At 36.6% G+C, this 24,958-nt stretch overlaps 1 protein-coding gene across 1 annotated transcript in view; it reads left to right on the forward strand.

Annotated features, from left to right (window-relative positions):
• ALK (ALK receptor tyrosine kinase) overlaps window positions 1-24,958 on the forward strand; it is a 650,975-nt gene that overhangs the window by 199,822 nt on the left and 426,195 nt on the right. The window contains exon 3 of the mRNA XM_070957560.1: window positions 3,922-4,080. Coding sequence (XP_070813661.1) covers window positions 3,922-4,080 — 159 coding nt within the window. The remainder of the gene's footprint in view (window positions 1-3,921; window positions 4,081-24,958) is intronic.

Here is a 24,958-nt window from a genome sequence, read left to right on the forward strand (position 1 = left end):
AGTCCCCAAATTCATTGGAAACATACAAGCAAGACCCTACTAAGAAAAAGTTCCAAGCAGCAGGCATACGCATCATCAAGGCACAATCCCAAAGTCATAAAGTTATCACAGGGTCATCAGATGGTCTTGGTATAAAAGGACAAAGATTTCATAGGCAAGTGATAGGTGCAACAGATGGAGGTTCCAGGTGCAAGCAATAACCAATCTAATTGACTCTGGGCAGTGAACAATATCACAACAATTAAAACCATAAAAACACAGAAACAGTTACAAATAATCCACATAGGCAACTGAGAATTATCATAATAATTACATAAAAATTAACCATGCAAACAGGTAACTGGGCCCCTAACATTTTCAGGACCCTAGGCTCATTCACATAGCCAGGTCTTTAGAGTCTTATGAACATGGTAGGGGTCATGCAGACCTTATTGCCTGTCACTCAACCCTACATGACATAAGACTGGGAGGAGCCTAGATCAGATCTCTCCATTTTCTGCTTCTTCCAAACTGCTCCATAGGTTCTGCAGCCAGATCAATCTGAGGTGTTTTCTTGCTGCTGTCTGAAACAAGTTGTTATTCCACATGGTCCTCTGAAGTAACCTCCTCCTCCTCTTCCTGCTCCTCCTGGTCATTAAATAACTATTGAAAAATATTCATAATTTTTCATGCTAGCTAAAAAATACCTAGGATCATCCAACATAGTTTAGAACCCTAGATGAAGAGGGAAGTGCCAGGTGTCCAAGCTGACTCTAGAACATGAAATATTGCTGATACAGTCTGGATAATTAAAAAGGTCAAAGAATGCCATAAAGGAGTAAGTTTGTCTTTCATTGATTATAGAAAGACTGTTCTTCATATATAGAGGGAAGCCAAATAGAAGAATATGAGGATGGTTTTTAAACTGGAGGAAGAAACATAAATAAGCTAAACCTTGCTGATGATGCTATTCTGATAGCCAAAATATAAAGGATTTGCAAGCTCTAGTAATAAATGTCAAGGAAAAAAATGGAACTAAAGTTAGATCAAACAAATGGCAACAGGTAAAATAATCAGCCTTAGAATTGATAATGATATTAAAATTATATTGAAGGGGTGACTGGCTTTTAGGATCAGCCATCAAAAGGAAGGAACAAGCAATCGAGAAATATGCCACAGACTAGAAGAATAGCCATCAATATTTAGATACTGTGATTATATGTATAAAGATCAGAATCAGGCAAACTATGATATTCTCTAGCCAAGGAAGCAAAAATTGGATCTGAAGAAGCAAATGGATCATTGAACAAATCAATCTAGAATTCTCACTTGAGACACAAATAAGCAGGATTAATTTATTATACTTTGGATACATTCCATGATGATTTAGTCCTCTGGAGTAATCTAGAATGTTGAAGGAAAGAAAAGAAAAAGATGACCAGCAGAAATGTTAATGAACTGGAAGATCTAAGTGCATCATGTGCACTTAGATCTTCCAGCAATGCACATGATGCACTGTTGGAAGATCTGAAGGACAGATAGTTCTGGAGAAAATTTATCTGTGAGGTCACCAAAAGTCAATCCCAATTTTGTAGATTATCAAACAAATTGTGATGCATGATTCTTCATTTGATTTTTTGGGTTATCAATGATGTGTATTTGTTCTCTCTGTTTTTAATCCATGTATTTGGAGAAATGTAAATCACCCAGTTTGATTGGAGCAGTTTATAAGACCTGCAGTCATTCAATCAATAAAATAATGTAATACAATCACACATCATGCTATCTCTCAATATGTTGAATAAATTTCTGATTAGAAAAAAGTAAATGGTGCAAAAAATAAAAAGAACATTGAGGAGTCAAGCTATATTTTGTTATAAATTCACTTTCAAACAGAGAATTAGAACAGAGGCAATGCATAGGAGATACGTAATATTTTTAGAAACTGATTAGAATGAACGTTTGAAGACAAGATTATTCTGCTGTCCTTAACTCTATATTGCAGAAGCTAATGAATTTGGTGGACACAAAGATGATGTTTCAGCAACTAGGGTTTTCATAATTAATTGCAGCCTTTCCCATTTGTACGGAGAAAGAGAGAGAGAGAGAGAGAGAGAGAGAGAGAGAGAGAGAGAGGGAGGGAGGGAGGGAGGGAGGGGGAGGGAGAGAGGGAGAGGGAGAGGGAGAGAGGGAGAGGGAGAGAGAGAGAGAGAGAGAGAGAAAGAGGGAGGGAGGGAGGGAGGGAGGGAGGGGGAGGGAGAGAGGGAGAGGGAGGGAGAGAGAGAGAGAGAGAGAGAGAGAGAGAGAGAGAGAGAGAGCGCATATGCATGTAAATGACATACAGACTTGCTACATGTACATAGCTGATGAACATGTGCACATTGGGAGAGGGAACAAGGTATATTCATCCTAAATAGTTTCTGGAAATGTGAAAGGAACTGATATTTGTCCTTCTAAATATATTTACAGGTTTGTTTTTTGTAGCCACCTGGTATGAAGAAGGAACTATGACACAGTTATGGAAAATAAAAGTATATGGGAAAGAAGAAGGAAAAATGCAAAAGCATTAATTTGCTTCAATTTAGCATTATGCAGGTGTCTTACAGTTATTGGAATTAGATCACAGAAAGGACAGGGTCATTAACTTTAGGATTAAAAGGTATGTTTTCCAAGAGAATGGAGGGAAATCATAAATGTTGACAGCCTGGAAAGAAATTAGATATTTAATAGGGAAAGTAATTGAAGTTTTTAAAATGTATTTTGCTATTGCCAATTTCAGTTTGGGAAGTTAATTTTATTCCAAAACTAGAATAATAGCTGTCAATGAAAACATCAAAGGACACATTTTCTCCTCCTACCTCCAAAACTCTGCATTTTCTGATCTAACTAAAGACTAAAAGAAAACATAAGTGAATCATCAGAGAAAGAGAAGCGAACAAGCCAGAATGTCTTCACCATTTCAAGTAAAAATTACCACAAATCTCTTGAATAAAAGCAGTAGGATGCTGCATTAAAATGACTTTGTCCTATATATTCTTTAATCTCTTCTTATGCTTTTTATTTGTTTGTTACATTAATATGGCAACCCATCTGACACCCATCTCTGAGATGAGTACAATAAAGTCTACCATAAAAATACTATAAAACTTATTAAAAGCAATTACAGCTGTAAACAAAGATTAAAAACAAAATACAAGAAGGAGGGTTTACACATTTTTGTTCTTGTGCTACTCTTTTTATTAGCCATGTCAATGAGGGAGAAGACAAGCACAAAAAGGAATTCATAGAAGTGGGGAATTAAAATTATACCATTATACTATTCACCCAGCACTTACCTTCTGGCCATCTCCTGTTGCACTTAAAAAGCAAGGAAGAGCCTTTTCTATAGTAAATCTTACTTCTAGTTATACTTAAATATTTCCATTCTCAGTAGATACCTAATTGAGATCTTTGGGGCGACACCATTATCTTTGTTTATATATCGTCCCAAAGGTGCTTTTTAAAAGGCAATTGGACTTTCTGATTTTTCTTTGAAGACGTTTCACTTCTCATCCAAGAAGCATCTTCCATTCTGACTAGATGGTGGGGAATGGAAAGATTCCATCCAGTCAGAGCTGAAGAAGCTTCTTGGATGAGAAGCAAAACCTCTTCAAAGAAAAACCAGAAAGTCCAGTTGCCTCTTGAAAAAGCACCTTTGGGAGAACCATGACCTGGATGACTGAGAATCTCCATAGACTTTGTTTATATAGTATTGATTTATTATGAAATAATACCTATACAATGCAGAAATGCAGAATGATTTTTTAAAAAAAGCAAAGAGAAAAAGGGCCATCTAAAGAAAGAAGGAAAGTCTCTTTGCCATTTTCAGATATGACATGTTCTAACTTATTATTTACTAAATCTTAACATGCTCTCTTTCCACTTTCCTTTTTTCCCCTCCAGTTTTTGATTGCAATTTTGAAACACCCTGTGATCTAGAATATTCCCCACCACTGAGGGAGAGCCATAACAGATCCTGGCATAGACTAAATGCAGATGAGCTCTCACAGCTTCATGTTCTGGATGGTCCAGAGAGAGACTACTCTGCAGGTTCTACAAAAGGTAAGAGCAACAGAATAAAATCCATGTAAAATAAAGCAAAATGATGGAAATCTTTTGGTTTTGATGGAATAAGCATTTCAACTGCTTTGGAAGAAAAGACAAAGAGCCGTTGGTGACTTTACATTCTGTTTCTCAACACAAGTTAGTGTCAATGGATTACATTTGCTATGGATAGCTTGCCAGAGACCCCTAGAATTAATTGTAATAGAAGATAGGCTAAACAGTGAAATAAATGAATTAAATTAAAATAAAGACCAATAAGAACAACAGCATGTAGCTTCATCCATAACTTTTTAAATAAGTATGTGATAAACCATCTAAACCAGTAATTTAATTTGAAGTCGGTTTGAACAATCTCTCAACAATCTGATATTATTATACAAAAATATAGTTATTGCTGGGATCTTGCAGACAGAGACGAAGTATGGCAATATTAAGCAAGCAGGATTTCATAGGATAATTACAATAATCAAACAGCATGAAAATTTGAATTTCCTTCAACACTATTTTGCGATCAATCATATATTTTTTTTGTTCTCCTGAAACATCTTAAAAATTTCAGATCATCAGCAGAATATGACATAACAATTCCAATGCTGGGATCATGCATATAGAATAGAATAACAGAGTTGGAAGGGACCTTGGAGGTCCAACCCCCTGCTTATGTAGGAAACCCTACACCAGTGGTCCCCAACCCCCGGTCCGCGGACCGGTGCCGGGCCGTGGAGTACCTGGCACCGGGCCGCGCAGCGGCCGGGGGACATGAACGCTGCAGCGCAAAGGCTCCTGGGCCGTGCGCAAAAGCTCCTGGGCCGTGCGCAATGGGCCGTGCGCAAAAGCTCCTGGGCCGTGCGCAATGGGCCGTGCGCAAAAGCTCCTGGGCCGTGCGCAATGGGCCGTGCGCAAAAGCTCCTGGGCCGTGCCCCCACCCCTGCGCGCGCTCAGCGGGCCGCGGCGATAAAAAGGTTGGGGACCACTGCCCTACACCACTTCAGACAAATGGTTATCCAATCTCTTCTTAAAAATTTCCAGTGTTGGAGCATTTACAACTTCTGGAGGCAAGTTGTTCCACTGATTAATTGTTCTGAGTGTCAGGAAATTTTTCCTTAGTTTTAGGTTGCTTCTCTCCTTGATTAGTTTCCACCCATTGCTTCTTGCCCTATCCTCAGGTGCTTTGGAGAATAGCTTGATTCCCTCTTCTTTGTGACAGCCCCTGAGATATTGGAACACTGCTATTATGTCACCCCCAGTCCTTCTTTTCATCAAACTAGACTACATGTTGAGTGCAGTTGGTCAGTCAGTTACTAATCCATCTGGTGGTGATGCTGTCTAATTCACATTTTTCTATCTTATAGTAGTAGGTTATAACGTAGTAGGTTATAGTCTACTCAAATGTCTTACTGAAGTCCAAGTAAATTGTATCACAGCATTCCTCTGGTCCACTAATTTTGTCACTTTGTCAATGAATGCAATAAGATTTATCTGGCATGATCTGTTTTTGACAAACCCATATTGGCTCTTGGTTATTACTTGGTTTGCTTCTTGGTGTTCACTTCGTTGCTTAATTATTTTTTCCAAAAGATGGTGGATGTGTTCAAAGGTTTTTCTAAATTTAATCATCATCTTAATTGCCAGAGAAGTGCTGCCACCTGGTTGTTGTCATCCCATCCCAGCCCTATATAGATTAGATTTCTTTCTTTTTAAATTTTTTTTTATCTGCCATAAATGCCATCATTTCAGGAATTAAAGGCTGGGAAACAAACAACAAACTCCCTTGCAATAATGTCATGAACCACACTTCCCTCTCTGTGAAATGGGAATAATTAGATTGGATTATTTTGCAGGACTGGCAATGCTTATCTTCCTCAGCCACCATTCTGCTTTTTGTTACAAATATGTAATGATCATGTGTCTAGCATATAAAAACTTAAAATTCATCATTTTCTTTAAAAAACAGAATTAGAAACATCAACCGTAGTCTTTCCTCCTGATTCCTATAATTTATCATAACTAAATCAAAAACTCTTTGTTTTTTCTGAATTGTTTTGTTTTGTTTAAATTTTACTATACGTGAAATATTTATTTCTCTTCAGGAGGAACAAAAATCCTTCTTCAAATTTCTTTGTTACTAAAACTGTTCATTAACTAAAAGCAATGAAAAGCAGAAACCAGGTTTTCTTGTAAAATAGACAAAAAACATAATTTTATCCAGTTCAATTATGGTTAGAGAGTAAGGGTTTTTTCTTCTTTAATGAAAGCTTGGATCTGGAAGATTACATCTCATTGGTAGGGGCTCTAAAAACACCCAAAATCAAAGGTTCTTCTTGTAAACATTCCAGTAGAAATGATAACTTCAAATACTGTCTGAAAAGAGAAACATTATTTGAAATTGCTTTGTGCAATTCAGAGCAAACTGAGAGTTTATGATTAATAATTCTTTCCCAGTGAAGTGAACTTTGACAGGGTTTCTTCAAATGAGCATCAGACTTATGATCCACCATTAGCTGTTTCCTTTTGCACCTTTTAAAGATAACTTGGATTTTTTTGTTCTTTCACCTATGACTTCTTATTCAATTTAAAATCATTTTTATTGCAATTATTCGGCAGAGAACCTTTATGTGTGGTCTGCTTTAATCTGGGATTATTAAAACACTGTAATTTTCACCCCTACTGCTTGCTTCCTGGAAATGTGATTCCAATTAGATGCCTCCTATTTAAATTTTATTCATAGATTGTGAATAAAAGATGTAAGTAAGTAGGGCATGGAGCTACCCTGGGAAAACATTGTAGGTTGCGACTGGGTGACTTTCAAGATAGTCACTGTCAATATATCAAGCAGTATCTATAGTTATTAAGATTCTATTAGAAACGGTTATTTAAATTTCCAGGTTATAATTCCTGTAACATAAAAAAAATAGGAGGACTGTTTCTTTCTTGAGATTTAATATTTTCTCACAAAATGTTATTCTTCTGAACAGTATTTTCTTGGGTCTTAATTTGTACCTGAAGTTCTCAGCTCCGAATGTATATTTGATAAGAGATGCTTCAGACTGCAGAGTGGACTTTTATAATGGCATGAATTAAAAATGTCTAAGTAGGACTCTTCTTAATTAATTGTCAGTAATCTCCAAGAGACTACAATGCCATTAAATAACACATGCACCTAAACTGTTTCTAATGGGTTTCTATATCTCAACTTTCAGCATTTATGCCTAGGAGAACAATCTTTTGTGGTTCTATCAACCATAGTCAGTAAAATATTTCCAGTAACAAGGCCTGCACTGAATTTTGTATCTCTTTCACTTGTCTCAATAAAATTAATGAACTACTTCATCAAAGGCCACTAGAAGGTTGAGGAAAATCAATCGGGAAGTGCTCCTTTGGTCTGCTTCTAGTTAAGATCATTAGGACATGGCAGGTTGCCATGTAAAGAGAGCCAGTGTGTTTGTACACACCTTCCTTGATACTTGCCAGGATCTTTTTCTTATATGAGGTTCACTTATGTAAAAGAAACTAACATGCTATTAATGCCATACTGTATTGTTTGATCATCGAGTGATTCTGGGCCAGTCATTCTCTTTCAGCCCAATTCTCTTCATAGATTTCATGGAACAGGAGAAAAGGAGAATATACTATGCTCAATTTATTACATTCCTTGAAAAAGTTATGTATAAAAATATAAATAAATATGCAACTTCAAAGTGAAAATGAAAAGGCTGAATATCTGGCATTCCAGGAAATGGGGAAATAATGTTTTTAAGTAGATTTGATCCTTATACATACACACACCAATTACTAACTCTACTTATGCCTTGTTTCTCTGGATATTGGTTGCGTATTTACTTCTCCCTTAAATTATTCATCCACTTGTAATGTCACAAATGCACTGGTAGTTTGTTTCTGCAAGCCCCCATATGTAATCCTGGATTAAAAAAAAAAAGAGTCCATGGTCTCAGACAATCTCTTTCCCTCATCAGAGCTTCTTCCCATAAAGAACCACTGTGTGCTAAGATGAGTTGGTTCTACTCTAAATTATTTCCCGAAAGAAATATTTGTTTGCTTATTTTGTTTGGCCTCCTGATGGTTTAGCAGATATTTAATGTACTAGTTTTTCTAACGCCGTCCTTAATCTTGTATTCCCAACTGGTTATCCTGCTTAGCTGTCTTTATTATAGATATTATTTATATCTCCAAGCATTTTATATAGAATTGTTTGAAGATTGGAAATGTCCTGTCTTAACCTAGATAAATGCACACAAATTCCAGAAACTCTTATTATGGTTTCTGTGATTATGAAGCAAATGGTAAAATGTACCTTTAACCATTTTAAATATATTGAGAAAAATTATAGATGATTTCATTTGGTTCCAAAACTGAATTTCAAAAAGAAAAAAAAAATCTTCCTAGGAGCAATTGAGATTATAAACTTAATTTTCACTTAGCTTCTCTTTTTCTGAGCATTAAATTCACTCCAATTTTACATTGGTCAGAATTTTTTTAAAAAAGTAAAGAAAAAGACAAACGTACCAAAGTACTGAAATTAAGCCTTAAACAAGATAGTTTCTATTCATTTGAGAACCATCTGGCTGTCTGCTAGCTGTGGACATGCTGAGAGCCGGTTAGGTCTAGTGCTTAAGGCACCATGCTTGAATGCAGGAGACTGAGTTGGTGGGAAAATTTATTAGAGATAGTCCTCATTAAATGACTGTTTCATTTAATGACTATTCACAGTTAAAAGAGTAACAAAAAAGTAATTTATGAGCAATCTTCAGATTTACTACCTTTACAAATCTATAAAACAAAGGAAAACTGAAGTAAGATCACAAGCACAGTCATGGTTTTTACTTTGCAACCACTTTGCTTAATGACCAAGTTAGCCCTAACTGTGATCACTAAACAAAGACTGTGCATCCATGTAACATCTGTAGAGGACATAGGGAAGGGCCTTGAAGGACAGGAAGAATACCCATTACCAAATAAACAGTCAGTTAAAGGTGGGCCAAGAAAATCAATTGTTAAAACTTCTCATTCGAGCCCCTTCCTGGTTCATGGTGTTAAAATGAGGAGGGGGGAAACATGTTTCCAAATGTTATCTTATAGGTCTGAATTTAAAAAGAACTTAGGCAGCCCCATTTGCCTAAGTACTGGTTCCTGCAATTTTCCATCAAGATCTTTACTTTTTATAGGTACATGCTAGCAGGAAGGCAGGTGGGCGGGCGGGCAGTGGGGTAGGCAGGCAGGCATTTTAGTGTGTTTCTTTAAAATTTTGGAAACAAGATAAAATTTGGAAAAGTGTATTTCATTTTAACTATTGTATTGGGAAATATGAATAATTAAGTAATTAAAATATAAATCAAACTAATTTGTCTAACATCCCACCTCTGTCATGTATGCAGATCAATGTTATCATTTTCACTAATTGAAGTAGTTTCTCAAGGTTTTTCTCCAAACAATGGCTATCCTTTCATTTGAAGGATATGTGTGCCCTATTAACCTTTGGATTGTAAGGATTAGTCGTCTATATCTGAAAATAAAATAAAATATAAAGAATAGCATGGTTTGCTGTTCAAATGTTTCCTTTTTGTTTCTTTTTTAGCTACTGAGATATAAAGGTCACAATGAAATGTACTCAGCAGAGAGAATATTAGCATTCAGAGACAATGACTTATTGGACTGCAAATGCTTACTGACTTTAATTTATGATCCTTTTGACAGAGAGTGATGAGGGAAACCCTACAGGATAATAAAGTGATAATCCTGAACAAAATATTATATATTCACCCAACCAGAGAGAATAAATCAAGCTACGTGCTCACACACACACACATACACACACACACACACACACACACACACACACAAGTAATGAAAAGTATCAAGCTCTCTAACATGAATATAGTGAGAAATAGCCAACTAGATAAAAATATACCTTTCCACTATAATGGAAAGAAACCCTACCAAGGTTTCTCTCTATTGTCACATTTTGGATAATTGTCATACATTTTGATGTAAGAATAGTCTCAAGACTATTCTTTCCTTTCTATGTGGCAAGAGATGTGTGTCATCTAAATAAGTAATAGGTAGCATTGCTACCTACCTACTTAGGTGTATTTACAAACAATATTCATTGTTCAGACTGGAAAGGCCTTTTAGTAATTTTTTTTTCACGGTTCCAAGGGCCATTAAAAGTTAATGACAAAGACAAGGAGGTTCATAAAAATTCAGAACAAATATCATACAGTATACTTACTTCATCAGTATTTTTTTTTCCTTCTGTTCAATTGTATCCAATTCTTGGAGACTGCCTGGACAAGTTCCCACAGTTTTCTTGGCAAGGATTTTCAGAAGTGATTTGCCTTTGTCTCCTTCCTAGGTCTGAGAAAGATTCACTAGGTTATCCAGCTGGCTTTGTGCCCAAGGTGGAACCAGTGGTCTTGGCAATTTCTAGCCTGATGCCTCAACCATTACATCAAACTCACTTTCTCAGTTATTTAAATTTAATTTGTTGATTTACTTGTTTTCCTTTCTTTCTCTAGTAGAACAGTTTTTAAAATTGCTATAAAGGTTGAAGATTTTTTCCCCCCAGTACAATCAGTGTGTGTGTGATTTGATTTTTTATCTCACACAAAAAGTTCAGAAATGCAAAAATGCTTTTCATCCCCTCTGCATTTTATACTCATTCCACAGAAAAGAACAAATCAATTGAATGAAATACATAGAATTAGCATGGCTTTCTGTTCCTTGTCAAAGTTTTCAGAAAGAGAAGAGTTAAATAGATAGTCTGTCAGTTGTTGTAGACATAAGGGACTGGATTCCGCCCCATAATGTCTACCATTCAAAATGAACAATTCTTCTAGCTGTATATCATCATGGATGTATATACTAACTTTTATCAGCAGCACAGCAAAAAAGAAAAAAGAAAGGGAAAAAAAGCTACCCAGAGAGAAATATGGAGATGCAGATTATCTGAAAGAAAGATGAAAGGATATTTGATGTCTCAATGGGGATACAGCAGAAGTGTTAACTTCAGAAGAGTGCATTTGACTTTTTAAAGGAAAGTACTGATGTAATCACAGAGTAGCATAGATAAATATTTGTTGTTGAGAGTTTTTAGGGGCATTAACTTAAATCAGTTAGAACACTTGAAACATTATTAGCGTAGTATTTGTTCTCAATCATTATCCTCCAAAAAGAAAACATTTCTTTATCATAGATTAATGTATTGTAGTGCACAGTGCAGTACGCAAGTATATATTTCATAGGCATCCATGAAGACGACAAGGGGAACAAAAGGTGTTAGCCTTCAAAGTAGACCAGGTCAAGAAAACAGACAACCTCCTCCCAAGACTACAGAAACTATATTTTATAACCCTAGGTCCTTGAATATAATAGAAATTTGAAAGCCAGATAGAGTTTTTTCTTTCTCTCCCTCTCTTTGCTCTTATGCCAAAGAGAATCAAGGCAGGATAACTCTGCCCTGCTTTCTCATTCCTTCCTCCCTTCCTCAACTAAATTCTTTTAAGTCCATCTCTGTACTTTGATATCAAAAGCTGATGTTGTGATGCACGTTTTTTCATTTTTTTCATAATGTTATTGTCTGATAAATGTATTCCTCATGTTGACTAGCTTTCCTTTTGTTATGTTTTGTTGCTTAATTAATTAAGGTAGCATACTCCTGAACTGAACATTTTTTTGTGTGAAATGCATAGTGAAAATAAATGTAGGCTGCTTTAAGAATATAAAATAAAAGCATTTGAGGAGGAGGAGAAAATCATGCAATCAATGGGACAAATAGTTAGAAGCAAAATAATGTTTTATCCCATTTCATCTCATCAGCATCACAAATTGCAGCCTTTTTATTTTCTGATGTAAAAAAGACAGTAATTGCCATAATATTCAGATCACAGTTTTTGTGTAGATAAATTTTATCCAATCTCAACTGTATTTCAAATTGGTAGTCTTCTAAACTTGTCTTGAAGAATTCAGTGGAAACTACTGGAATCTTTTAGGAATGTTAAAAGTTTTGTAAATAAGTGCACATTTGAGATTAAAGCCTAGAGCTGATCCAAGTTGATTAAGGGGAGGAGGAGAAGTTTCATGTCTAATAATTATATGTCCCCTAGTTTAATAAACTACATTTCCATAGAAATTCTTTTCATAAAAACTGAAATACAGTATAAGCGTTGCAGAGTTCCTACTAATACCAGGTTTTAAAAGTTCAGATTCTGTGTCTATTGGTAGAGCAGAGGGATTCTTCTCAGGACAAGTTCAGTGAAATTTTGACAACATTGAAAATACATTGGGAAATGAAAATTTTTGGCTGGACTTGATCCTGAAATCATACTGTCAGGGCTGCCTCTGATCACCCTAGGAAAGAAAACCCTTGACTCCACAGATTCAGAGAAAAGGTACTTTTACTAGGAAATAACTGATTGCAGCAAAAGTCAGACAAAATCTGAAGCAAACACATGCAAAAAGGCAAATTGAAAATAACCCAAAGCCCATCCCTCTCCGTTGCAGTCAGGCAACCAGAATCCAATCATCGGCCAGGAAATTGTTTTGGGAACGTCTCTGGTCCAAGCGCTCTGTGTCACCTCCGTGCATTCCATTCCCAGGATGGTTGGCCTTGAAGATGTTAAACAACCCAAGCTGGCCTCTCTGAGTCCAAGCCTCCCCATAGCTTCTCAGCAATTCTAGTCTCACATCACCTGCCCGCTTCCCCTCCCAAATATACATTGCTTTCCTCCATCCATTTCCATGGCAGCTGGCAACAAACATGAAGGAAAACAATGATGGCCAGGTTGACACATGAATTGCACTACTCTGCAATTACATTTGTACCAAAGTCTCCTCTTGAATAATATATGATGAATCCATAGATCTCATACTAAAAGCTTGATGCTGTGGCTTCTTATGCTTACATCCATTTGTTGATAGAAACATTATTCCTGTAGTTAATAATAATAATAATAATAATAATTTTATTTCTACACCGCCCTTCTCCCGAAGGACTCAGGGCGGTGTACAGCCTATTTAAAAACACAAACAAAACAATGATATAAAATTTAAAATAATTAAATAAATGGCTCAAATTTAAAACCCCAATAAATTTAAATACCCCAATTTAAAACTATTGTATTGATAGTCCGGCCTGGCGGAACAACAGGGTCTTCAATGCGCAGCGAAACACCCGGAGGTCAGATATCTTACGAATTTCCGGGGGCAGTTCATTCCACAGGGCTGGGGCTCCCACAGAGAAGGCCCTCCCCCTGGGCGTCACCAGCCGACATAACTTGGCTGACGGCACCCTGAGGAGACCCTCTCTGTGGGAACGAACTGGTCGGTGGGAGGCTATTGGTGGCAGAAGACGGTCTCGGAGGTACCCGGGTCCTATGCCATGGAGCGCTTTAAAGGTGGTAACCAACACCTTGAATCGCACCCGGAAGACCACCGGGAGCCAGTGCAGCTCGCGCAGGGGGGGTGTCACATGGGCATAACGGGTTGCGCCCATAACCACCCGCGCGGCCGCATTCTGGACCAGTTGGAGCTTCCGAGTGCTCTTCAAGGGGAGCCCCATGTAGAGAGCATTACAATAGTCCAACCGGGAAGTAACAAGGGCATGAGTGACCGTGCGCAGGGCGTCCCGATCCAGAAAGGGCTGCAACTGGCGAATCAGGCGAACCTGATAAAAGGCCCCCCTGGCCACGGCCGTCATATGCTCTTCTAAAGACAGCCGTGCATCCAGGAGGACACCCAGATTGCGAGCCCTCTCCGTGGGGGGCAGAGATTCACCCCCAATAGTCAGCGATGGCACCTGCTGACTATATCGGGGCGCCGGGAGCCACAGCCACTCGGTCTTGGAGGGGTTGAGTCTGAGCCTGTTCCTCCCCATCCAGGCCCGCACGGCCTCCAGGCAGCGGGACATCACATCAAGGGCATAGATGATCCTGTATTGTGGGAATAATCTACTGCTTAATAATCACCACATGACTTCCCAGATTTCATCAAGGTTGGGGAATTGTCAGTCCTTCAATATAGAGCAGAGTTAGGAACCAATGCCATGTACTTCTTTTACTGTAATAGCTATAGTAACAGAATTTACAAGTCTGAATATGCTTGTCCCTCCTTCTCTTTATCTTCATGTGCACTAGGGAAAAACCTTTCTGAAATGCTTTCTTGGATTACTTTTTTGACCAGGCTTAAATCCCTTTTATCTGACCATTGCCTTGGCAGTGTCTCTTCCATATAATACACATCAGAATTGAAATTATATAACCATAAATATCAACCTAGCAATTTGAGCAGAACTTGCATAGACCTACACATACATGCATACAAACACAATCATGGTTCTTATCTTTATCACAGTGCATTATCCTGTATACATTTCAGATTTCATTGAAAACTTTCACATCAACTCATAATATCAAAGTTGGAATAATGGGTATTACAATAATTTCCTACATTCCATGATATATTTTAGTTATGAAAATTGATAAAATTTACAGTGATAAATTTCTTGCAAGGCTGAAATTTCCAAAACAGAATTTATATTCTTTTCAGTTTACTATACTTTGACCCTATTAGACAACTTTCTGCAATATCTCTTCCCTCTATAGACTCCTATGCCATTACTGGACCTGCAACCCACCCCCAAGCAGGGATTTTAATGATGACTGCATTCATTGGCTACTTACCAAACAATTCCATCTCATTTCAATATTCTTCATATACATAATAATACTTTGTTTTAAACCATTAATTGTGTCCGACTCTTGGTGACTATATAGGCAAGTGCTCTCCATGCTACTCTGTCAAGCACAGATTCTTTCAACTGTTGTATGTTCAACTTTGTATCAGATTTGATGTTATCAAGCAAGCATGTTCTTTGCTTGCCCTTCTTCTTTGTCCACCAACCACTGCCTTCTCCAATGAATTTGCACACACAACATGGGCACAATAAATCATATGTAGTCTTATGATTTTAGCTTCTGGTGATTTGGATTTATATGATTTAACACCTTTCTGTTAGTTATTCTGGTTGTCCATGGTACACACAGTAATTTATGCCAGCACCACAGTTCAAAGGCATACATTCGATCAGACATTCTTAGTGTCCAAATACATAAGTAATATTGAACCATTTTGTACCATCTGCAGCCACCCAAAAAGCAATAGAAAATGATCAAATCTTCAAAATGCTTTAAAAAGCTACAAAGTACTTGCAGAAGTCACCTGATATGATTCTTCCTATCAACTCTGCCTCTGTGGGGATATTGAGGTACAATCCTCCTTCAAATCTTTGAACTATACTTCTTAATTATATGAGGTCAAGAATGTAATGTTTACCCCAAAAACGTCTAACCAAAATTGTCCTTCCTTTTGAAACAAAAAAACCCCACTGAAAGCAAATTCTTTTCCATTAATCCCAAGAAAAAAAAGGAATTTTTCTAGCCATAGTCTATGGAACACAAAACAAGGGTTTCTTAATATTCTGATACCTGCATGAAAGTTAGCAAGGAAGTATGCTATTTTTAAAGCCACTATAAAAGATATATGGCTGCTAAGTAATTGTTTACAGCCTGTACAGAAAGATAAATAGGAAATGCATTTTGAAACCATTGTATGGTTATAAAACTCTTACAGTTAAAATATCCTCAGGGGAACTGGGAAGCTTCAAGGGCTGACATCATCAAGCAAGCAGCTTTCTAATTTAAGAAAATAGGAGGCAAAACCATCCCAACATTCAATTTTGGGCTTTAATTTTTTTAAGAGCAGAAAATGATCACATTAGCTTTAATGTAGTTAAAGTGACCCACAAGAGGGTCTGCAGCTAATGACAACAAACTGTTTTAGCATAATCAAGGCATATGCATGGGTCTCTTTGGAAAACTTTATATTATATTTTGCTTTAATTCATGAATTGCATGTGGTGTTCTGCATCATTTTCATGGGATCTTAAGGGCTATAATTATCATGGCAATTATGCTTTAGAAATAGCACTGGCTGGTCTTGTTTAATAAAGCAGGAACTAATTGGAGTTATATTTAGGCAGAGGGCCAAATTCCATTTTTATTCATTTGACATTGTTAAATCAGTCTACTCTGGTGAGTTATTCATTTCATTCACTGGGATTAGATTGTGATGATTGCTCTAAATAACAGAATGTTTCACTGATTAAAAAAAGACATTATGAATTTAGGATCAGAGTAAAGATCAAAATGAACCAAGTAATTAGAAACTAAGGCTGGTACTTTAAGAAGTAGAGTACATGATCAACAATGACATTGTACAATGTCACACAAAAAGCTCTAATGATTTGTAGAACCATAACAATCTCTGAGATTGTTGAGACTTCTGATCTCTGAGACTTCTTTTCCAGTTAGATATGGATCTGAAAATTCAAGAAAAAATGTTGGTGGATGGAGACTCAGCTGTAAGGAAACACAATTTTTAACTTCACATGGTATCATTGCTAATTAGTTTTAACTTTCAATTTCTTACCTTTATAGAACGTGAGCTAAAATGAGATAGGTGTACCTCTGGTCTTAAATAGGCAAATCATTTTGATATTTTGAAAAAAATGGAACTTTATTATATTTATTTTTCCCCAACCTATTATGTTTAAACCCAAATTTTGTGCACAGAAATTTATACAATGAAAGGAAAAAGCAAATATGTTTTGTTCAGCAATATAGTACTAATATACTAAATAAATAAATAGTTGTATGCCACTGAATTAGGCTTGATTCTGGTGAGTTCATGAATAAATGCTCCCCATTTCAAAATGTTGCTGAGCTTCAAGTATAAATCAGTAACTTATTTGATGTCCCCATCTTACCTTATCCTTCTTCTTAATGTTTACCAAGGATAATCATAAACTAGAAATAATGTTTCTAGTTGATCATCTACTCAGATCACATCAAAAATGTAAATTTCTGCTTGATGATCATTGCTTTGAGAGAGAAGTCAGACTTTTTTGCTCCAAGATTGATTACCAAGAGTAAATTCTTTCTCTTAATAACCCATTCTGGTTCCATCTATTTTCTTTCCCCTGGTCTTTTCCCAGCTGTACAACTTTGTGTTAATGATTCTGTCACAGGAATATCAATCATAATTTTGTCTAATTTTGTCATTGCCTTCCTTGCTAGAATAAAACTACTTCTCCAGTATACTCTTCATGTTTTATTTCTTCACAGTGAACTTTTAATGCACTAAAGAATTCTGGCTGACTTTATTTGAGTATTCTTGTTATTTAACATACAACCATATTTTTCACTTTCCATTTTTATTTTCACCATTAACTATTCTAAATCCTTCTAATAGCACTTCTCAAACTGTTAGTATTTTGGCCTCCTATTTTTATTCCAACCGTCATCCATCGCAGTTCTGTCCTTCTTACATTTGTTGTATAAATTGAATAAATATGGGGATCATATTAATTCTTGTTTCATTCTCTTTCTTACTCAGTGACACTCTGTTTCTCCACATTTGGTTCTTATAGTAACATTTTTAAGGCTTCCTCAAAAATGAAATTAGTTCTTTAGTAATCATGCACTTTCATATATGATCTATGTTAGTATTTGTCAACCTTGGCAGCTTTTAGATGCATGGGTTCCAATATCTAGAATTTTCAACTACCACAAATTCATCTGAAAGCTGCCAAATGCTGTTCTACACAATTAAGGCTTGATGTAAGCAAAGTAATACCTCCTTCTTAGATTATTATGGTTAGTCACATAGTCAGCTAGATGTTGGGGCAGGGTTTGACATTTTTGTCCAAGGACCTCAGAGGTGGGTATTGTTTAATAATATTAAAGGTGTCACCGCAGGATGTAAGCTATTCCAAGTAAAGCTGCCATTTATAACTGACTGATGGTGATTTTTCTCAATGCTGATTTTAAGAGTTTTAAGAATGCCCCTAAGGCACCTGTTAGTATTTATACTATGTTTGCTTTCTTTTGCCACAGTCATTCTACTTCTAATTGCAGGTTTCGGTATTTGGTGATATTTCTCCAGTTCTTTCTCTTCCATTCTGCTCTCTCCAGATACTGCAATGTCCCATATTCAGACTTTTTTTTTTGTCTTTCTTATCAACAATTGTCAAGTATTACATGGCAGATGCTTCTCTATTTGAACTTTAAAGTCCCAGAGCACCTTATCATCTTCATTATCTATTACTTTGTTGATTTAGTGATCTTACAGGTGAATGTTATCTCTTGCAGATATTCTAATGCACCAATTGTTGCTACTTTGTCATGCATATTTTTTTTTGTAATCAGTCTATGTGAACTATGTGAGCAGCTAACTGGGTGGTTTACTGTTTATTCAGTTTCTTTGCAGAAGAAGCGTCTATTGTTTTCTTCTCAATTCTGGCTTTGTGTGCATTTGTTCTTAAGACTTGGTGTTGTGGAACCAGAATTAGCCCCTCTTTCTTTTTCTTATAATTTCTTACCCTTTCCAGACTTCCAGTGAAGTCTGGAGGGATTCCAGTGGGTGAGGGTTTTTTTTGGGGGGGGGGTGTGTTTTTTGGGGGGTGTCTCTTTTCTGTTCTTCATTTGGTCTACTTTGTAAGCTAATTTAGTCTTTTTGGTATTAAGTGAGGCTTTTTGGTGTAGTAGCTTCAGTGTCTTCTTTGCTGCTCTTCAGATATTCTTCTAATGCCATTTTTGTTTATTCAATTATCTGGTATACTTGCAACATTCCTACTCACCTACGCTCTTTGGTAAGTGGAGACTCAGTCAGTCTAATGTAGAAGCCCTGAATAGGAAAACAAGAAAAATAATGACTCATGCCCTTAATTTATGCAGTGGCATTGACAGACTCTATTTACTAAGGAGCATAGATGGCTGTAGAATATTGCAAGATGCCCTGAATCTATCTTACCTGAGTTCATTTGCCTTTTCTGAAACCTGACAATGTATTTATTTAATACATAAGTTTATATGCCATATAATTAACTCAATTTATAAGAAGCAAAACCACAGGTAAAAATATGTTGCCCTCCAACTGTCTATAAAAGCCACGATGAGAAAATGTACAAACAGTAGCAGCATAAAAACTAATGAAAAACAAAAAACACTAAGGCATTTATTTCATATCTTTTGCTTACCGCCTGCTTTCATTGATTTGACATAGAATTCTTACTCTTTTCCTTGACTTTGCATAACTCTCTCAACCTGCAGAGTATAGCACAATGAGTAAGTATCAGTGTACATATATGTTTATGTATGAACGGCTCTATTTATTAGAAACTCTTTAAGAAAATGTTGCTTATATGCAGAATCAATGAAGTGGTTTAATAGTTTATTGTTCTACATCTCACTTCTTTAGTATAGGTAGATACTGGTATCTTTTTTAAATTCTAAGACACACAGCCATATATGATAGGTTGAAATATCATTTTAGCTAATTGTTCTCTTGCAGCCTTTAAACAGTGAGTATTTCATCAATGCTTGATGCTTTTCTATTTGAAAGCTGGGTCTATTATATCTTTTGCATCACTTTCTATTGAAATTGGTTCCTGCATGCATTCTCTCTGTGTTAGGCTCAGCGACCACCACAGCGGATAAAAAACAAATGTTTCCATAATTGTTTAGTATTAACCAAAAATTTAAGAAATGTGCATTGTGATGTCATGACACATCTTTTTTATTTCTGTTCCAATGGTGTTTACATGACACACATTTTGCAACTCACGTCTGCCCTAGGGCAGTAGTGAAAGTTTTTATCATCTACAATTTAATTTGTAACGAGCTTCAATATATGCTGAATATATTGAATGTGGAATATATGTTTATCTGTGTAAAGATCAATGCATCAGAGCTGTATAAGGGTAGGGGTGGTTTTTATTAAATCTCTCCCATGGCTTCTCTTCAGATATCTTACCTTAGATAAGTTATTTTTCCTGTGATTTTCTATATTCTTCTAAAATTAAAAGTAATCATGTAAACATTCTGCTCTATGCAGAGAGTACATTAGTGATGTCTCATAAGTTGAGAGGAAGAGAAGATTATTGTATAAGTTTAGTTTCTCCTGTAAACACAACTTCCTGAATATTAATAAGATCAAGTGTAAGGTGGTTGTTTTTGGGAACAAATGGCTGGGCATAACTGAAGTTTGAATAGGGAAGAAACAGACTAGTTTAAGCAGTGGGTATGTGGGGGTGTGGGGTCTCTAACTCCAGTTCTCAAGATATATAATGCCAAAATCTTTTCCTCAGTAGATCCATTTTCACAGTGTGAAATTCAGATCTATGAGATTTAGCACAAGGGACTAATACTCACTCATGTGGGAATGCTAGCTTCCATCAGGCAGGACTTCTATACGTAGCTTCATGTTTTTAATGTCTGAAGAAATATAGATTTCAAGTAATACACATGTATAGATAAATGATACTAACTTCATTGACCCTCGTAGTTTCTGTGATAAGAGATACAGCTATAGCTTTGTTGTTGATGTGAGCTGATGATTCTGGCTTTTAGAGTTTTTGGACTGGGCAGACATGCTGTACCATGTCATTCTTCCAAAAGCATTTTGCCTCAAATTTTATATGCTATGGCATAGGCAATTTTGAATTTTCCATATACAGCCAACATGTTTTGGGTAACAAAGAATAATCTTGTCTGCCTTTGGTTCCAATGTAAACAAAATCACAGTAATTCACAAATTAGTGATCTGTATAATAAACTTAAAATGTCCCACCCAGGCTTGCTTTTAACATTTGTTTCAGGTTTATTTTCTAGTTGTAAAAAATTTAATAGTTTCAGTATTTGTTTATTTTGCTTTTAATGTATTCCTTTGGACTCTATAATCAGGAACGATTTTAGCAAATGAAATATGTTGCCAGATGCTTCCATTTCGAAAGTGAAGCTTCCTTAAAAATTAATTATTTGTCTTTCTGTCTTTTATAATTAAGTAAGCTTCATAAAACAAGGCCAGAATTTCTCTTTAAAAACTGATTAGTAAATGCTCATGATAAATTTATAAATTTGTACTGTCCATAACTAAATGTGAAGATTGCCAGGACAGTGGGGTTGTGTTTAAATGAAAATGAATTAAATCATTAAATCATGCAATTAAATTCATGCAATTAAATTTGCAATGATAGATTGAAATCTCGGTAATTCTAATTCCAAATTGTGTTCCTTAAAATATCTCCTTGTGGATGTTTTCCTGCAACTGGTTCTGTACTTTCCATGGACAAGGAGATCATTAGATCTTTGTGTGATAGCCCAAGAAATTAGCTTTCAATAGTGCTCCATCAAAGTTGCTCTGTAAGCAGGAAGTAGGGCTCTTTTAGATTTTTCTTAAGCTCTCTACAACAAGAAAACCAGTATATAAAAGTCATAAACTATAGTCCAGACATTTCACATTCTACTAAAGAGAGATTTTAATGTTGGAAAAGTGTTGTATGAGTTGTTTTTGTTTACCTGCCATCAGTATAGAATATTGTTAGGGAATTTGAAATGTTGTTATGGAAAACAGGAGAAAACAGGAGAAACTGTGAAGAGGTAAGCAAACATTTTCAATGTTGCCACATGGTAAAAGTGACTTGCTGAGAGCTTTGAAGACAGAAAAGCAATTTTATGCATGAAGCATATATTCATATTCCAAAAGAATATGATATAAAACATAAAGTGAAGAGACTCACAGATTTTTAGATGACAGGATGCAAAGGCATTGCTAGTAACATCCACTAATATCACTTTTGGAGTTCAGGCAGAGTGGGTGCACTTCAGGTCCTCTCAATTAAATGTTGACATCTTGTAGGATCAAAGAAGTGTACCTTCTCTGTTGCCATCCCTTCCTTCTGGAATAACATCCCCCAAATATACATACACCTACCCCTGTCCATGTAGGAAAAGAGCAAGCAGAGCTGGAGGGCAGAGTAAAGCATGTCATCAATTTAGACTTCTTGCATTGCCATAAGAGACCCAAGTCTAGCCCGCCTTGAATTCTATTGATCTTTAGTGCTAATTTAGTGCTGACCATTAGTTGACCAGATAAGTACGAACAATAAATCTTTCTGAGCTACAACTCAACTTATGGTCCTGATCCTTTGCACTTGATACTACAAGCCTTATTGAAAACCTTTAAGACCCACTTTGCTCGTAGGTTTGGGATAGAGAATTTATGTGCTTCAGTGGTATTTTTTTGAATGTTGTTGCTGTCCAGGCAGTTGTGTTTCTTATGTTGTATTTTTAATTATATACAATATTTGATATTTTGTAAGCCACTCACTTTTTGAGATCAGGCATCCTTAATAAATCTAATAAATATCATCCAATTATTATTTTATTTGGTGCATACATGTGCCTTCAATTGAGAAGTAAGCTAGGTGTCTTGTTTCCATTGTCTTTAATGACTAGTATACAGTAGATGGACACCAGAGATTATTGCAGAAATCTGTAACTGTGGTCCAATCTTCCACCCTTGTCAGAAATGCATGCAAAATTCCTTGCTAATTTGCTGAAGCAAGAGAAGGTTATATTTTTGAAGAAAAAAAATGCTATCAAGGTCTGACTTTATTAGAATGTCCATACATTCACCTCCAGCAACCAGTGGAAAGCAATTTGATATTATCTGTTCACAACCCTGCTTATTTCTGAAGTGCTCTTCACAAGCAGAACATTTTTGCCCAAGGTTCTTGTCTAAATTAGGCAAAAACCAATTCCAGTTTCTTTTTTTCCTCTCTCCATTTTGTTTGCAATAGAACTTCAACATTCATCCTAAGCACCTGCCTATTAAACAAAATCCATTTTCTCCCATTCTTTCTCTTCCTTCCATCCCAGAAAACAAACTGCAGTGTATCTTCCCTCCCTTGTCCCCCCCATTCCACACTTAACTTTATGCTTTATAACAAGCATTTGGTAATCCATTATGTATATGATTATGCCAAGCTGCACAACTGGTTTCCAATCATAAAGCATCCCTTTGGAAGCAAAGGACAGCAGGAGGCACAGTGTTTAGGCTACCTGGAGTGGGCACGCACATTCAGAATCAGGCCCCATATGGCACCCCTCCTAGTTTGAATGAATGGGACAAAACTGAATAGATAGCACCTCTACTTTTTCCTCCAAAAATCTGGAAAGTCTAATTATTAGTTATATTTGTATACTCATATCTGTGCATAATCTTTGACATTTTTCCTCATACCTTCTGAAAAATAGCCTCACCTTACTTTTCAGTAACCATTTCATGGGCTCAATATTTGTTTTTACAGTTGTTTGAATTTACAGGTTGCCCTCACTTAATAATCACCCTGTTAAGCAACCATTCAAAGTTAAGACAGTGCTGAAAAAGTGACTTATGATTAGTCCTTGTGATCACATGATCGAGATCCAGACACTTTGCAATCAGTGGGCATTTACAACTGCTATAACATCCTACAGTCACACAATTACCATTTGCATCTTTCACAGATGGTTTCCAATACTTTATTTCCAAGCTGGTAGTAAAATTCCAAATTGTGGTCATAAGATGTCAGCCCTTCCAGGTAAACCAGATAGGAAACATGACCAGATGAGCTAATTCTATTTTATTGTAAGGCTTCATTAACAGAATCTTGCTCCTTCCCCTCTTGTTTGATTGCTTTCTAGGCAGCATCTCTTGTCCCAGGCCAAGCAGACACAAGTGCATGAAGAGGTAGTTGCACACTTTACTAAATGAGGTTTGTAAGTAAGCAAATAAGCAAGTGCAAATCCACACACATGCAGTAAGGAGACAAGTTCCCCCTTAAAGTTTACAGGTTTGCCTTACAAGAGTTCCAGTTCAAAACAGTGAGCAAAAGAGCAGTCGGGCGAAGTCTGAGGGTCAAAGCTTGGTAGAAGATTTGTCAACTGGGCTGGTTTCAAAGTCAGGGTCATGAAATTCATACATCAAGAGTCAGGACACTCAGAGTGGGGATTAACAGGTAGTTGTTATCAGAGGAGGGGCTTGAGTTTGCTGTTCAGTTTTCAAAGAAGCAGCCCTGGTATTGCTAATTTAGAAGGGTGAGATTCCTTCCTCGTGAGCAGTCTTGCAGCATGCCTTTGCTCTACTCTCTTCTCAACATGACAAGCCATTGTGTTGGAAGGGGATGGCGGTTCAGCACTTTCATATTTGGAAAGTGGCGTCAGCTGTGCCTGATGGTGCTGGACAGCTCCCTCTTCTGTGCCAGCTCAGACAGCAGTCCATCTGGTAATTCTGGAGCTGGCTTCTCATTGTCAGTCTCTGAATCTCAGTCCATCATGACACTCTTTCCCTTGTCCCTCAGGGTCATGCCACACATGATGTCTTGCTTAATAACTGTGTCATTTAGTCACAAAGTTGCTGGTCCCAGTTGCAGTTGGGAAGTGTCAAGGTTCCAACTGATGAACCCAACCAAGCCAGCACTCCAACATGATCAGATCTCTATAAGAACTGTTTCATTGAATTCATCATTTCGGCATTCATGAAAGCAAAACCAACTCTAACTATTTCCCACAGTTTTCATATAAATAATAGATATTCTCCTCCCACCTTGTCACAGGTCACATTGTCCAATTAGGTGTTCTGGCATCTCCTGGGTAACTCCTTCAAGACTTTGGTCAGCCCCTGTTGAGATGACCTTGGTTCCCAAAGGATGATGAGCTGTTATTGTCTGGCCGGACATTCCAAACCTCTCCCCCCCCCAAATACTGTGTGGCAAGCTGAGAAAAATAAAAATAGCTGGCTGCGGCCGCATGGATTCATTTCTAAGTTGACAGGAAGATTACCTATACTAGAAAACAGAACTGTTTTAGAAAAAAAAAGTTAGTCCAATTTATATGTATATGAATCAATAGATTATATACACAATTAAAGAGACTATAATAGGCTTCAGAATGTGTTGGGAGTGATGACCATCTTTTAGCCT

Source organism: Pituophis catenifer, unplaced genomic scaffold (assembly GCF_029215685.1).
Source record: "Pituophis catenifer annectens isolate HBS135680 unplaced genomic scaffold, rPitCat1.0.hap2 SCAF_1, whole genome shotgun sequence".
Classification (NCBI taxonomy): Eukaryota; Metazoa; Chordata; class Lepidosauria; order Squamata; family Colubridae; genus Pituophis; species Pituophis catenifer.